Source organism: Dendrobates tinctorius, unplaced genomic scaffold (genome assembly GCF_039654945.1).
Source record: "Dendrobates tinctorius isolate UK_male_01 unplaced genomic scaffold, ASM3965494v1 ptg000081l, whole genome shotgun sequence".
Lineage (NCBI taxonomy): Eukaryota > Metazoa > Chordata > Amphibia > Anura > Dendrobatidae > Dendrobates > Dendrobates tinctorius.
The window spans coordinates 213806-228622 of NW_027361749.1; the positions used below are offsets into that span (position 1 = coordinate 213806).

General features: G+C 40.9%; 1 protein-coding gene across 8 annotated transcripts in view; it reads right to left on the reverse strand.

The window, feature by feature from the left end:
- Positions 1-3888: 3888 nt before the first annotated feature.
- The window catches only part of KCTD1 (potassium channel tetramerization domain containing 1), a 187520-nt gene continuing 176591 nt past the window's right edge, over positions 3889-14817 (reverse strand). For all 8 annotated transcript variants that reach the window (XM_073583702.1, XM_073583698.1, XM_073583704.1 and 5 more), the window contains exons 3-5: positions 12982-13126; positions 11652-11957; positions 3889-8819 (exon numbers count right to left, since the gene is read on the reverse strand). In XM_073583702.1, coding sequence (XP_073439803.1) covers positions 8661-8819; positions 11652-11957; positions 12982-13126 — 610 coding nt within the window. In that variant the 3' untranslated portion in view covers positions 3889-8660. The remainder of the gene's footprint in view (positions 8820-11651; positions 11958-12981; positions 13127-14817) is intronic.

The window sequence follows — 14817 nt, forward strand, 5'->3', positions numbered from 1 at the left end:
TTCCTTGTATGTGATATTATTCGGTCACTGGTGGTAATATGTGGTCTAGTAATGGAGCGGGGGAATTTGTTCTTTGTATGTGGAATTACTGGTCATTTTAAAAATTGAAAAATAAATAAAAAATACCTAGAGAGTATTGGATATTTTAACAAATGTTTAATAAGCTACAGTAGAATAGGGCCCGGTCAGGAGTCTACCTTGTCGTGGTGGTGGATTAAAAAAAGCTTTTGGCCAAAACAAAAGCTGCTGGCTATGCATGTGTTGTGATGGAAACTGTAAATGTTTGATTTGGTGAGGATGTGGTACAGAAGTGGAGTTTTTCCAAGAGTGGGCGGTGGGACTGTGGACGGTTCGAGGGGTGGAGGCCAAGCTGGGATGGAACCTGGGTGAAGTCTCAAGGGGGCTCTGAAACTTTTTTCAGTATGGGGCCCTGGGTGTAATAATCTTATAAAATACCTCCAATCAGAAATGTATAGTTCTTCTGATTTGCTATGTCGCTTACCCCATGTGCAAAGCATTGCGATAGCTTAGGAATCCATGGTTAGGACAACTCATATAGTTAGTTGTTAGTGGTCGTAACCATGAATACCTCAGCTACTGCAATACCCTGCACATGGGGTAAGTGACACAGTGAATCAGAAGGACTATTCTATATTTCTAATTGGAGATATTTTCTAATATTATTCTTATTACACCTACTACATTTTTGGACAGGATCTTGGATATGGGAATGCCCCTTTAACTATATGTATGTACATTTCTGACGTGTGTCTGAGAATTTGGAATTTATCAGCTTCAGACTTAAAATCTGAAAGAACACTCTTGTACTGCTAAGATGGGATAGGATGTGATTACCTATTTTTCTTAGAATTATCTGGGTAGAAAGGCAAAATGAGCAATTGTAAGGACACAGTGCTGTATAATATGATCTCCATATATTGAGGTTAAAAACTTGATGAAGCTTCTTTTAAGCTTCAGAGCGTGAACTACGTCCTGCGGAGGATCACTGAGGGTAAGTATGGCTCCTTTTATTGATTTAAGTATTGTGTGCAAATTTATATTCTCTAGACCACCCCTTTAACATTAGCTATGCAGTTAGGAATAAGTGATTCTGCTTGTTTTCTAATTACATTTTTTTTCAATTAGGATTACACCTGTCCACATGCTCTACTGGGCACATAGTCATGGACGGCGATTTCTCTGCAAGTGGCATTTATACTTTGCTGTTAGCATGGTTCTTCTTCACACAGCCTAAGAATTATATTTATCCTAGGGTACCAATTAGCAAGTAGAATTATATCAGAACCCAATAGAAACACAGCCTGCAGCAAAAGGGGTGGGTGGGTTTCAGCCACTAAACAGACAGCAATGAGTTGGATCTCATTCAGTCGATTGTAGATCCCCTTTTTATTATTTAAAATATAAATATTTGGAATAACTTATATTTTTCATACAATGCAAAGTAGATTTGGAAATTGTCATAATAATGTCATTAGAGGGGAACATTAAAAGTGTTGGCCACTTTCTCCAACAGCTAGGTTGGGGACCTCATTATGTGCACACTTAATATTCTATAGGTAGGACAGGTTCTCCTCCTGCACTTGTTATTGCAGCTTTCCTCACAGACAGCACAGATCTCCTGTCCATACAATGGCTGCTGGTGGAGGAGCAGTGACCAGACCTGTCCATTATCCTCCTCCAATAGACCTCACATGGAAAAGCTGCTTTTCTATTGGAGGTTATTAATGGTTGTCTGAGAAATGTTCTGCCATGCTGAATGAACTTGGTTAAAGCAAGATCCGCTGCTGGCAGCTCCATTTGCAATGCCCAGCCTCGTATGAGACCAGGCTGGAGACACTGCAGACTATTATAGTATGTTTGAGACACACAGGCTGCTCAAAGAAGGAGCAACGTGCATCCTGGGACACTTGTAGTCTTGGAACTAGTGGAACGGCCATTATCTCAATGTAGCATGGAGCAGTTAGTGTACCTGAAATGAACACTAGATGTTCCCAGCTACCGTACATTATGCCACACCATGCTATAATCACGGGAATAAGGAGTGGTGTTATGATTGGATCACTGAGGAGGAAAGCAAGACCAAGCTAAGCCACAGAAAACAAGAGAGGTTGGTAACTAAGTGGATTGCAGACCCCTGATCCTATCCACACAACTAGCAGTAGCCGTGGAGCGTACCTACGATGATTCTAGACGCCTCGACACAGCCAGAGAACTAAATAAGCCTAACGCAAGAAAGGGGAAATCTAAACTGCCCTGGAGCAGGCCCCAAAGGAATAGATAGCCCCCAAACATATATTGTCAGTGAGACAAGATGAAAACACAAACGCAGGTAGGAAAATAGGCTGAGCAAATGATGGGGCCCAAACTAACTAGACAGGACAGGAAATACACTGTCTGCAATCACGCAAAAAACCCTGCAAAAAATGTCCAACACGTCTGATAGAAAAATACTGAAGTCACTTGACTTCGCCCATTATATCAGCACTCTGGAATATTCTGAAAGCAGAGCAAAAAGAGGCCAATCTAATAAGGGACAAAAACAAACTGACACAAGCAGTAACATATGGATGGTGATTCAGCACAGCCCCAGCCGGAGCTGGCTGACCACACAAAACTGAATAGACAAAACCAAATCAAATGTGAACAATAGCACAAGAACACTTAGCTTGAGCATGCAGGGACTGAGCTGGTAACTAAGACCTCAGGAGGCAGGAAAAAATCACCAGGAGGGATAGAGGGAGTCGGCTGTCTTAAATCCAGTCAAAAACTCCAGATGGTCAATCGTCCTCCTCATTATCAGGTGGCAGGCCTCTGTTAATTAGATCAGCTCAATTACCTCCTGTAACCACCAGAGGGAGCCTGGAAAGAGAACTCGCGACCCCTGTCAATATAACCAGCTCCACTACCTTCACTAGTAACCAGAGGTAGGCCAGAAAGCGAATTCACAACAGAGTGGTGTATAGATGGAGACTGGCATAAAGGTCTATCCTCCAGCGAGTAGTCTCGATTTTGTCTTTGATGCAAGGATAAATTGATTGGCAAAGGGAGCTGCCAGCAGCGGTTCATTTGCCCAAATGCATTCAGATTCACAGGACATTCTTCAGACAATCATCAGTAACATCATTGATAGCAGCCAAGGTGTGTTAATGTGTCTATTTCTGGATGCGGTGCTCATAATTGATACTTAATAAATTGAGCCATTTTGTAAATTTCATTTCCATTTTTCATATCATTTACATGTCTATTGATCTTATTTCTGCAATTCCACAACCTTTCCGTCATGGTGTTGTCATTTCAATGCTGTGGAGTGTATATAATTGTAAGTGTACCCAAAATCATGTCCCCAATACATTTAAAAAAAAAAAAAAGTATACAACCCCCTCTAAATGATTCTGCCGCTAAAGACAGCCAGTGCAAAACATCGTCTTCTATAGCCTAGCTCTGCTAAATTGTGAATGAAACCCAATTGCAAAAATGCATTTTATCTTATTTGAAAGCATGTAAAGAAAAAAAAAAATTGCCCCCCCAAGGTAGACAACCCTTTTAATTAAAAATAAAATTGCTAGAGAGTGTACTAAACATGGCGCTATAAGAAGGCTGAGAAACATGAAGGTGGGCACAATAAGCATTTGTTAATGTGTTTAATAATTGCAAACATTAGTTACGGCGCGCCTCATAATACCCGATTTGCTGGTAGACTGCATGACCCGATGAAGTCAATCAATGATTCATCAAGCTCTAAAAAAAAAAAAAAAAAAATAAAGCATCACAATATTGATGATTAACAACTAAAAAGTAAAAAATAATACAGATGAGCGATTGCCAACTCAACATCTGATCCTTGAAGGAAGGCAAGAAAGGACGATCAATATTTAATCACCATGTTTACTAAAAATCATGTATTCCAAATATAATCCCATTAAAAATTCCAAAGGCAAAACTTAACCAAACTACAAATGGCAGTAGTGTAAAAACAAACAGAGGGCTGTAAAATGAGAAATAGTTTGACGTTATACATAACCATAAACTAGTATACAGCAGTCGGAGTATGTAAAATTAGGTTTATACCTTTTACCTCCCAAACCCTAAACCAAGTTTCTCGCACAAGCAAACTGAATACATGAATTGGAGATATGAAAACAGACAAATAACTGGGAATAAGGTCTCCACGGAAAGTGAGAATGTGGTCAGATTGCAGCGATTAATTGCTACTTTTCCACACAGTGGATAATTCAGTAAGTCACAGCAACGATTGGATTCATTCTTCTATCGTGTTTATATTGTGATTTGGGATTTAAATGTTATCTGAACCATTATAAGTGACCCCTATGTAGTTCAATTTTTGCAAGCAGCAGGTCGATTTATTGACTTTATTAGATTGGTGACATTCGATCTTGTTCTCCAGTTATCTCCACATTGCAAAAAATCCCTAAATTTCATGCCTGTGTGAAAGTAAAAGATTTAGAAAACCTGTCAACACAAGTTAAAAAGGGAGAAATAAAAAAAAGTACCTCTTGTCATGAAAAACAAGTTTATTTTTAAATATGATGTGTACTAGTATTTTTCTATTGAAGCTGCAAGCTCTGAGCTTAGTGGGTGTTTCCATTCAAGCATTCACTTACTGCTTTTCTTCAGTCTCTCACTGCCTGCTCCTTCCCTTACACACAAGACTATCTAAACAATGACTTCTGTTAGAAAATCTAGAAAGATGTTTCTGCAGATATGTAACATTCTGTGTGTGAATAATGCCATCTTCCACCAATCGTTATTAATTCATAGTCCTCAGGAGTAGGCAGGCAAAGATGACAGACCGGTTTTGTTTGTAGACTGTAACCATGAGCAGCAGATGCAACAACCTGGTGCATAAGCTTCAGAGTCCTCTACGCCAGGGTTCCCCAACTCCAGTCCTCAAGGCCCACCAACAGGTCATGTTTTCAGGGTTTCCCTTGTATTGTACAGGTGATGCAATTATCACCTGAGCAATACTAAGGAAATCCTGAAAACATGACCTGTTGGTGGGCCTTGAGGACTGGAGTTGGGGAACCCTGCTCTACGCCACAGCCCATACTTGTATGTTAGTTTATAGGAAGACTACCCTCTGACAGCACCTCACTTATACAAGGGGTTTTGGGAAAGGTCAATCCAATTTTGTAACCGTTTATTTTTTTATTTCCGATTTATTAGAACAATAGGATGTAAAGACAATAGATCCTATACGGGTTAAGGAATAAAGCGTTCCAAAGAAAGCTTAATTCTTTTCATCTCTGGAACTCTTTTGATGTTTTTTCCTTATGAAACTGAATTAGACACATGAGAAACGTGTAGCTTATTGAAGTACAGTCATGGCCAAAAGTGTTGGCACCCTTGAAATTGCTCCAGAAAATTATTGCAATTACATGTTTACTTCCTTTGCAAAAAACAGGCAAATTGGATATAATTTCACACAAAACGGGCTGGACAAAATTGTTGACACCCTCAACTTAATATTTGGTTGCACACCCTTTGGAATAAATAACTGCAATCAATCGGTTCCTCAAATCAGCAATATGCTTCTTACAACTCTGAACTGGCATTTTGACCACTCTTCTTTTGCAAACTGCTCTGAGTCTTTCATATTTGAAAGGTGCCTCATCCAAACAGCAATTTTAAGATCTCTCCACAGGTGTTCAATGGGATTTAGATCTGGACTTATTGCTGGCCAGTCACTTCAGAACTCTCTAGCACTTTTTCATCCATTTCTGGGTGCTTTTTGAAGTATGTTTGAGGTCATTGTTCTGCTGGAAGACCAATGACCTAGGAAGCAAACCGTTTTCTAACACGGCACTACATTGCAACCCAAAATCTATTGGTAATCTTCAGATTTCATGATGCCTTGCATACAATCAAGGCACCAAGTGCCAGAGGCAGCAAAACAACCCCAAAACATCTTTGAACCTCCACCATATTTGACTGTAGTTACTTTGTTCTTTTCTTTTTTAGCCTCATTCCATTTTTGGTAAACAGTAGAATGATGTGTTTTACCAAAAAGCTCTATTTTGGTCTGATCTGAAGACACTTTTCCCAGAAGGATTTTGGGTTACTCGGGTACATCTTGGCAAACTGCAGTCTATTTTATGTCTCTGTGTCAGTAGTGGGGTCCTCCTGGGTCTCTTGGATAGTTCATGCTGACACTGAATTACCCTGAGCTTGCAGGACAACTTGAATTTCACTGGAACTTTATTGGGGCTGCTTATCCACCATCTGGACTATGCTGTGTTGTAACCTGTCATCAAGTTTTCTCTGCCGTCCATGTCCAGAGAGACTAGCTACTGTGCCATGGGTTGTAAATTTCTTGATTATGTTGTGCATTGTGGACGAAGGAACATCAAAATCGCTGGAGATTTACTTATAACCTTGAGATTGTTGATATTTAACAATTTTGGTTCTCAAGTACTCAGACCGTTCTCTTCTCCTCTTTCTATTCTCTATGCTTAGTCTGGCACAGACAGACACACAATTCAAAGATTGAGTCAACTTCTACCCTTTTATCTGGCTTCAGGTGTAATTTTCATATTGCCCACACCTGATACTTACCACAGGTGAGTTTGAACAAACATCACATACTTGGAACAAAGTTGTTTATCCACAATTTTGGAAAGTCGCCAACATTTTTTTCCAGCCCATTTTTTTTTTTTTTTTTGTGAAAATTATATCCAATGTACCTTTTTTCCACTGTTTCTGTGTGTGGCTCCAATACACACAAAGGAAATAAATATATGCATTACAAAACGTGTAATTGCAAGACTTTTCTGGGAGAAATGCATTTTCTGAAACAATTTCAAGGGTCCAACACTTTCGGCCATGACAGTAGCTTTAGTTTCTTCATAGATGGACTGTAGTACAAATTGTGGTCTATGAAACTTAAGTTGTTCTTTGGGGTTTCAAAATTGATAGCCATCAACATCAAAACTCTGTTGGGATGACTCAAAGCAGTTGTCTACTTCTGCAACAAAACTTCTTAAATACTATATTCCCCAATGTAAAATATAATTTACCCTAAACTCACCTCCCATCCTTCAGCTCCAGTACTGGCGCCGTGTCTCACAAGGCTCTTATGGCATAACAATCTGAGCTGCTGTGCGCTGACTACAATAGGGAATATAGTGTTTAGCAAAGGGTTGTCCTGGCAGTAAACTGCTAGTCTGATTTTAAAGGCCTGTAGTAGAGATAGAAATCAAGTTTCTAGTTCCAGAGAACCCCATTAGCAGTAGTTGAGTCATTTTTCATGCTGGTGAACATTCTATAACATTTCTGTTACCATGAACGTGTGGGATATAGCGGTGAAGAAAATACTTTTCTTTTTTGGACCAGTCAATTCACTGCAATCACTGTTCTCATTAATGGTCTGTGTAGAACTGTGGTCATTCAATACTGGTAGAAAATTAATTGTCTGAATGAGGTCACCAGTTGCTATACTATATTGTTGTATAAAGGTATGCGATGAAATGGCCGTCTTCACCACATGTAGGCAACAGGTGTACTCCAACTGCTGAAGTGCCCATACTTACATGATATCTACGTAGAAATAAAGAGGTTCATGTGCAAAATCATCCCAAATGGATCTTTGGCAAGTTAACACTTGCCTATTAACTAATCCGAAAAAAGTCTACGGTTATTGCCAACATGCAAGTAGGGAATGCATCTTGGCTATGGTGAAGATACCAATGTCGGCTCATCTTCCATATGAGTGCACGAGCAAAACCGGCTAATTTTACTAGTCAGAGAATGATAAAAGTAGTAAAAGCTTTTATTCAATGTTCCTTGTAATGCCGACTGGGTGTGATCTCTAGTAACCCCCTTGTACCAATGTAACTAATTTGGCTCCAACCTTCACTGAGGGCATGCGGTTCCCAGAAGCAAAAGCTCAGTGGTTACCCAAACAGAACTTTTTTTTTTTTCCTTTAGAAAAAGAGTTTTCATAAACCCATCATAAATAAAGATCAGATACAGATCATAAACGCTTTCCTAATAAACTAAAAGTGGTGAGCAGAAACAATGTACAAAATGGCTTAATGTGCTATGCAGATTTGTATACAGCCCAGAGGCTGTAGCTCATACCGTAACAGTAGTGTTGTCTGTGACCCCAATCAGCGCTAAAACAAGTCTGAAATTAAAAGTAGGAAGCTGATAGGTGTTCCCGGAAGTAACAGACACTTTTTAAAAGCTTTATAAATAATCTCCTAGTTTTATAAATAACCCAAATATGACTATTTGTGGGAAGCCCCAATTGTTGGTCATGGAGGTGGCCGCTGGGTCTTCTGCTCCTCACATCTCTGAGGGCTTATTTTCACTGGCTGTAAATGATAAACTATGACCATAAATCACCTTGTGGAATATTCTCATGTGTACATTGTCTCGGGAGGGGATAAGGTGTAGTATTACAGTACCCTTTCATGTTTTTAGAGTTTATTATTTTTTTTTTTTTTTAATATCCGGCAGTTGCCGTCCTCACGTGTATTCCTGATGCCGCTGTTTAACAGCGTTTAATGTCTTTTTTTTTTTTTTGAGGTGACGGAAATGTCTTTATCTCAGTGTCAATTGTGGAAACGGATTCCCAACTGCAAAGAAATTGTCCAATTTTGCATAAGAAAAGTGTCTGTTCAATCTAATGGCTCCTGCTTTATTCGTATGACAGAGGGTGCGCGAGATGTCCTTTTCAGTTCTCTTCTCAGCACGTATTCACTGAACTGAGACGAGTCCACTCCTCCTCCACATGATCCCACAATTTCAAAGCCACGCTGCTGTAACCTCTCCAGCACCTAGAAAAGGAAAAGGCAATGCTTTAGAGGGTGGCGAGTCAATTAGGAAACTACAATACAAAACGCTAGTGGCGAGTCCTAAGACCATAAAGCTCGCCACAGACGTGACATGACTGTCAGCTGAACGATGCTTTGGCCTGTCGTTCAGCCAGCTCTCCCATACACAAGAGAGCTTGTTCAGCCGAGCACGCCTGTGCTCTCTATGAGAGAGCTGCTGCCCCATGACTTATTTCAGCTAAAACATAAGGATCTGCAGCGCAAAGCATGACATGCCAGATTCCGAGCTCCCATATACGTTAGATTATTGACCAAACCCATGGATATTGGTAGGTTATTATTATACATTTTTATAGCGCCATTTATTCCATGGCGCTTTACATGTGAAAAGGGGCAAATATAGATAAGTACAATAAACATGAGCAATACAAGACCTACAAGTACAGAAGGAGAGAGGTCCCTGCCTGCAAGGGCTCTTAGTCTACAGGGGATGGGTGAGGATACACTAGGAGAGGGTAGAGTTGGTTGTGCAGCGGTTCAGAAGACAGAATCACTGCAGGTTATAGGCTTGTCGGAAGAGGTGGGTCTTCAGGTTCTTTTTTGAAGGTTTCCATGGTAGGCGAGAGTCTGATGTGTTGGTGTAGAGAATGCCAGAGTATGGGGGAAGCACGGGAGAAGTCTTGTATGCGATTGTGGGAAGAAGAGAGTAGAGAAGGGGATCTTGAGAGGATCGAAGGTTGCGTGTGGGTAAGTACCGGGAGACCATGTCACAGATGTATGGAGGAGACAGGTTGTGGCTGGCTTTGTATGTCATAGGGTTTTGAACTGGAGCCTCTGGACGATAGGAAGCCAATGAAGGGCTTGGCATAGGGGAGAGGCTGGGGAATAAAGGGGAGACAGGTGGATTAGTCAGGCAGCAGAATGTAGGATGGATTGGAGTGGTGCTAGAGGGGAAGCCAGAGAGTAGGATGTTGCAGTAGTTGAGGTGGGAGATAAGGGCATGCACTAGTGTTTTTGTGGTGTCATGGTCAAGGAATGCACGGTTCTGGGAAATATTTGAGTTTAAGACGTCAGGAGGAGGCTAGGGTTTGACTTATGTTAGTCTTGTGTATGGGGGAGGGGGGAATATAATTTCAACTTGCTTATTGCTGGAAGAACTGACAACTGGCGCCCAAGCGATACCGAGTGGCACCTGAAAGGAGTGAAGGTCAAGCATGTTCTCCTCTGCTCCATTCATGGTCTAAGGCCCTGTAAGAAAAAGCCGAGTACTGTAACCCACGATCTTCAGCATTGACAGACTATGAGTAGAGCGGAGGTGTACATGATAGATCTCTGCTCTATAAAGAGCCCGCTCTGGTCTTAAGATTGGTAATGATCCAAGTCATTAGAGCCCCAGGGAAGGAAGAGTTATTCTCTAATTTATGGATAGGGAATCATTTAATATCTTGGGAAAACCCATCTAAGGGGTAATAACTGGTTTAGTTACCTCTATTACATATGACATGCAGAATCTGCAATCCATAAAAGCCTTTAAGGGGTCTGACACTCTGTGACCTAATCAAGATGATGCAGTATATTGTATTTCAATCCAGAACTGGTAAAAGGGCGCCCCAAAAATAAACATGGGCTGTCCCGAGGAGTTTAGTCATGTACCCGATTAGGAATCTCTTCACTATTTTCCTTCTATGTAAAAGCTCTTTAATATAAGTCCTAAAACAATTTCAAATATAACAGTCTAATAAGATTACTACTGTGGAAATAATGGACTGGCGAAACTGCTTGTACCTTTCCACTGGCGAAACTGCTTGTACCTTTCCACTTGATTCAAAGTAGTAAGGGTATGTGCACACGGTACGTTTTTGCAACATTCTTTTTCTGCACCAAATACACCAGAATGGTGTCAGGAAAACTGCTGTGTACAATACATACAATATAGTGGCGTTTTTTTTTTTTCTTCTTCACAACCATAATTTTAATGGTTAAAAAGTGCTACAAAAACACTGAAAGAATTGAGAAACTGACAGTGTGTCTGTCTTGGTAAAAAATGTGGGCAGGAAAAAAAACTGCAGCGCTTGCATGAGATTTCTGAAGTCTCATTGATTATGTTGGTACTATAAAAGGTAGTGTACTTTATGCACCAAATAAGCTGTGTGAAAAGAGCCCAAGGGTGAGGACACAACTGGGCACAGCCCAATGAAGTTTACTAAGAATCGGTGTATTCTTCCTTTCTGTCCACATTACATGTGTTGTGCTGGAATTCTACAAACATGTGAAAGCAGCTCACAAACTAGGAGACCATTCAGTACCTCAACTCATTGCCTTTTACAAGGAAGCGTTGATGGTACTGTCTACCTTTTGCAACCATTTTATGGTCTTCAAAAACTGGCCAGGGTTTGCTTGTAGTCTAGTTTGGTCCTTTTGGCCCCTTCAGTCTGTCCCCTGCTTCCTGTAACTTAGTACATGGTAGAAAAAAAGTTGGGGGCAGATAAGAAAAGTAAGTCTGTAGGACCAAATTACACATCAGTTTGTTAGCTACCAGTTACTATGGTATAAATAGGGGCTGAATACAAAAATCTAAAAACACAATTTAGGCTCTATTGTAAAGTTGTTGTTTTTATCACTTTAGCAACAAAAAAAAAAAATGGTTCCAGAAGATGGAGATAGTCCTTCCTTGTATGACGTTCTGCTGAAGGCAGAGTCTGCTGTGTGTAATGGTGTCAGGAGATGTGCAGAAAGTATTGTGCGCTGCCCATCTTATCCCCGAATCACATGCCGTACAAACGATTAACACAAAGGCATCAGATAAAAAAAAACAAAAAACATTTTCCACTTTACCTGAACGGAGTTGAGGTGACAGTATCCATTGAGTGGAAATCTAATAACATGTGTGGAGTCGTGGTTCCAGCCTGCATTAACCGAATTACACATTACGTCACCAATTTCTGGGAAAACTTCTTCTATTAGGGACTTGTCTCCGCTCAGGGTAATCCTTTCGCCGAGATCTGGGGCAACTCGGACAACCAAGCACTCGCAGGGCCTGGAAAAGCGCCCCGCTTCCCGGTCCTGCTTCCACCTCTCCAGTTCCAGAAGCATGGGCTGCAGCTGAAAGTACTTGGCCTCTTCATACAGTAGTGTGTAATCCTGGAATTGAGAACAAAGGCATTCAACCATGGCGATGCCGAGAATATCATCAATGGTCTCCAGCAAACAGAGCTGCCGTCTAGTCATTGAGAGCCCCACCAAATTAGTGACATCTAATGTTTGAAGGGAAAAGCAGTATTCGAAAAGCTTAAAATGAATTCCCATCAAAGGCACTGATCGTACATAGCTAGAACATGTGTCAGATTGGGGGGTGTGTAAGGGGTGTGACCATTGTGGTCTCGGCTTAAAGGCTATATATGCAAAGCAGGCAGTAAGTAGAGTGAGGGCATGTCAATTCAACTGAAAGAAGCAAACTACATTGACACACCCCAAATGCCCTTCCAGCCTGATTTGCATATGATTTCTATGCTAGATTTCTTATGAACCCGGCAAAAAAAAAAAAAAAAATTATTTTCAGAACAAATACAAACACAGCCATACCACTGTTTTCATATGTAATAAGCTGACAGGTCCCTGTAAATAGAATCTACTATAAATACAAATGGCCTAAAAAGTAAAAATTGCTTTTAATAGTGCTACCCTAAAATTTGTATATATAACTAGAAGTACAGCTGAAATTTTGTTCTCTCTTCTAGAAAATTGAAGCTTGACTGGATAACCTGACGTGTTAATTGTAACATTTAGGTCTTGTACAATCAAAGAAACATTATCGCCGTATTACAAAACGACTTGTCCACCCAGGGATTTGTCCCGATGTGTCAGTGTCTTTCTTCTGAATTCAGTGGGCGGCGTTTTATCTGCCCGCTATTTAAAGGTTAATATGATATGAAACAAAAGGGTATTTCATAAGTTAAAGAAAACTTTTGCAAAAATGATTGTTTCTGCTGTACGGATGATTGACAATGTAAATTCACGTGGACCCGCCCGTAATCCTACATGAGTGCACCATGGAGGGCCGGATGGTACCATCGGCCCCAGTGACAGATATTGGGTGCATTCTTCTTTTGGGGGGCACACATCTTTGTATTGTGAAGCTGCACATGATTTATACAGTGATACTCACTTTGAAATCATCAGAGATGAGGAGCTTTGATGTGCGCAGGAAGTTCAATATGTAACGAAACATTTGGCCATCTCGGTCGATGAAGTAATGTTGCTTCAAACTGTCCAGGACTATGGGCTCCGTTCCATCAAAGAGTCTTCCGATTCTGCAGAAGGAGAATTCAGATCATTATACAGAGATCAGATACTGCTGCAATATACAAGGGAACCTGAACAAAGCCGCGTGCCGGGAATGACACAATGTGCTAGGCACACGATACCCTCGTGATCTCTCTGTATTCTCTATAGCCGTGTCAGGCTTGGGACCTCAAGGCTACAGAAAGGTTATTTCACTGCATTGCGCCACCTTTAATCTTACCAATCAGGAACAAATGACAGATGATCAATGAAACACCACAGCACAATCGCCTGGCCACCAGCACTAGTGCCGACACTTCTACTGTCAGAATAGACATCCGGTAATGGCATACTGTGACCACAGGGTGGCACTGCTCAAGTACCTTTAGCAGAGACAGGCTATGTGGAACGATCTATACAACTCGTTTTCAGAGCGACTTAAGGGGAATATGTCACATTCCTGTCCACAGATCCGATTGTATCAAGGTTAGCGGTCACAGTATAGCGCTGGAGAGGCTGAGCAGAAGGATCTATAGGTTGTGGGAAAAGACTCAGCATAGCTTGGGTTTTATTCATTGAAATCCCTGGAGTTTGCATGTATATACAGTGGGGAAAAGAAGTATTTGATACACGGCCGATTTTGCAGTTTTCCCACCTACAAAGAATGGAGAGGTCTGTAATTTTTATCGTAGGTACACTGCAACTGTGAGAGACAGAATCTAAAGGTAAAATTAAATATTTTCTGAATTTTATTTTTAGATTCTGTCTCTCACAGGTGAAGTGTACTACGATAAAAATTACAGACCTCTCCATTCTATGTAGGTGGGAAAACTATAAAGTCAGCCGTGTATTAAATACTTCTTTCCCCACTATACGAGTCCAGAGAGCATTCCGAATAGTGAGTGATTACCATCTCTGCACGCAGTCATACAGGTCACTCACTGAGTAGGACCGCCCCCCGGACTCCTGTGGGCAAACACCAGGGATTTTAGTGAATAAACACAACTTTTGCTGAAACTTTTCCCACAAAAATGTACAGCAATCGGATCAGCTTCTCTGCTCTATAACATTCTGCCTGCAGATTAGATTTCATTTTCAACATGACCTCTTTAAAGAGCTACTTTCAGACTGGACCAGCAGGAAATCTCCTTCCATGAAGCCAGAGGCAGCTATAGAAAAGTCCTAAGCCTGGTTAGAAAATTGCATATTTAAACTCAAAGATTGAAAGTGAATACGAAGAAAATGAAGGTATAACAAAAAGAAAAAAAAAAAAAATCAAAGTCCTTCAAGTTCAACCAATTATAAATTCTTTGTCACTAGATTATCTATAATACACAGTGTCATTTGTGTTGAGGAAATCACAAGCCCTTTTTTAAAAGCTGTTATAGTATCTGCCATTACTACCTCTTGTGGTCAGCATTTTACAGTCTGACTGCTTAAAGGGAATCTGTCACCCCATTTTTGCCCTATGAGATGCGGCCACCTCCATCAGGGACTTATCTACAACATTCTGTAATGCTGTAGATAGGCCACCGATGTAACCTGAAAGAGAAGAAAAACACGTTAGATTATACTCACCGGGTGTCACGGACCGGGTCCTGCACCTCCTATCTTCTAGTGTTGACGTTGTCCTCCTTCCTTCATGCCGTGCTCCTGCGCAAGCGTACTGATCTGCCCTGTTGAGGGCAGAGCAGAGGACTGCAGTGCGCAGGGAAAGGTC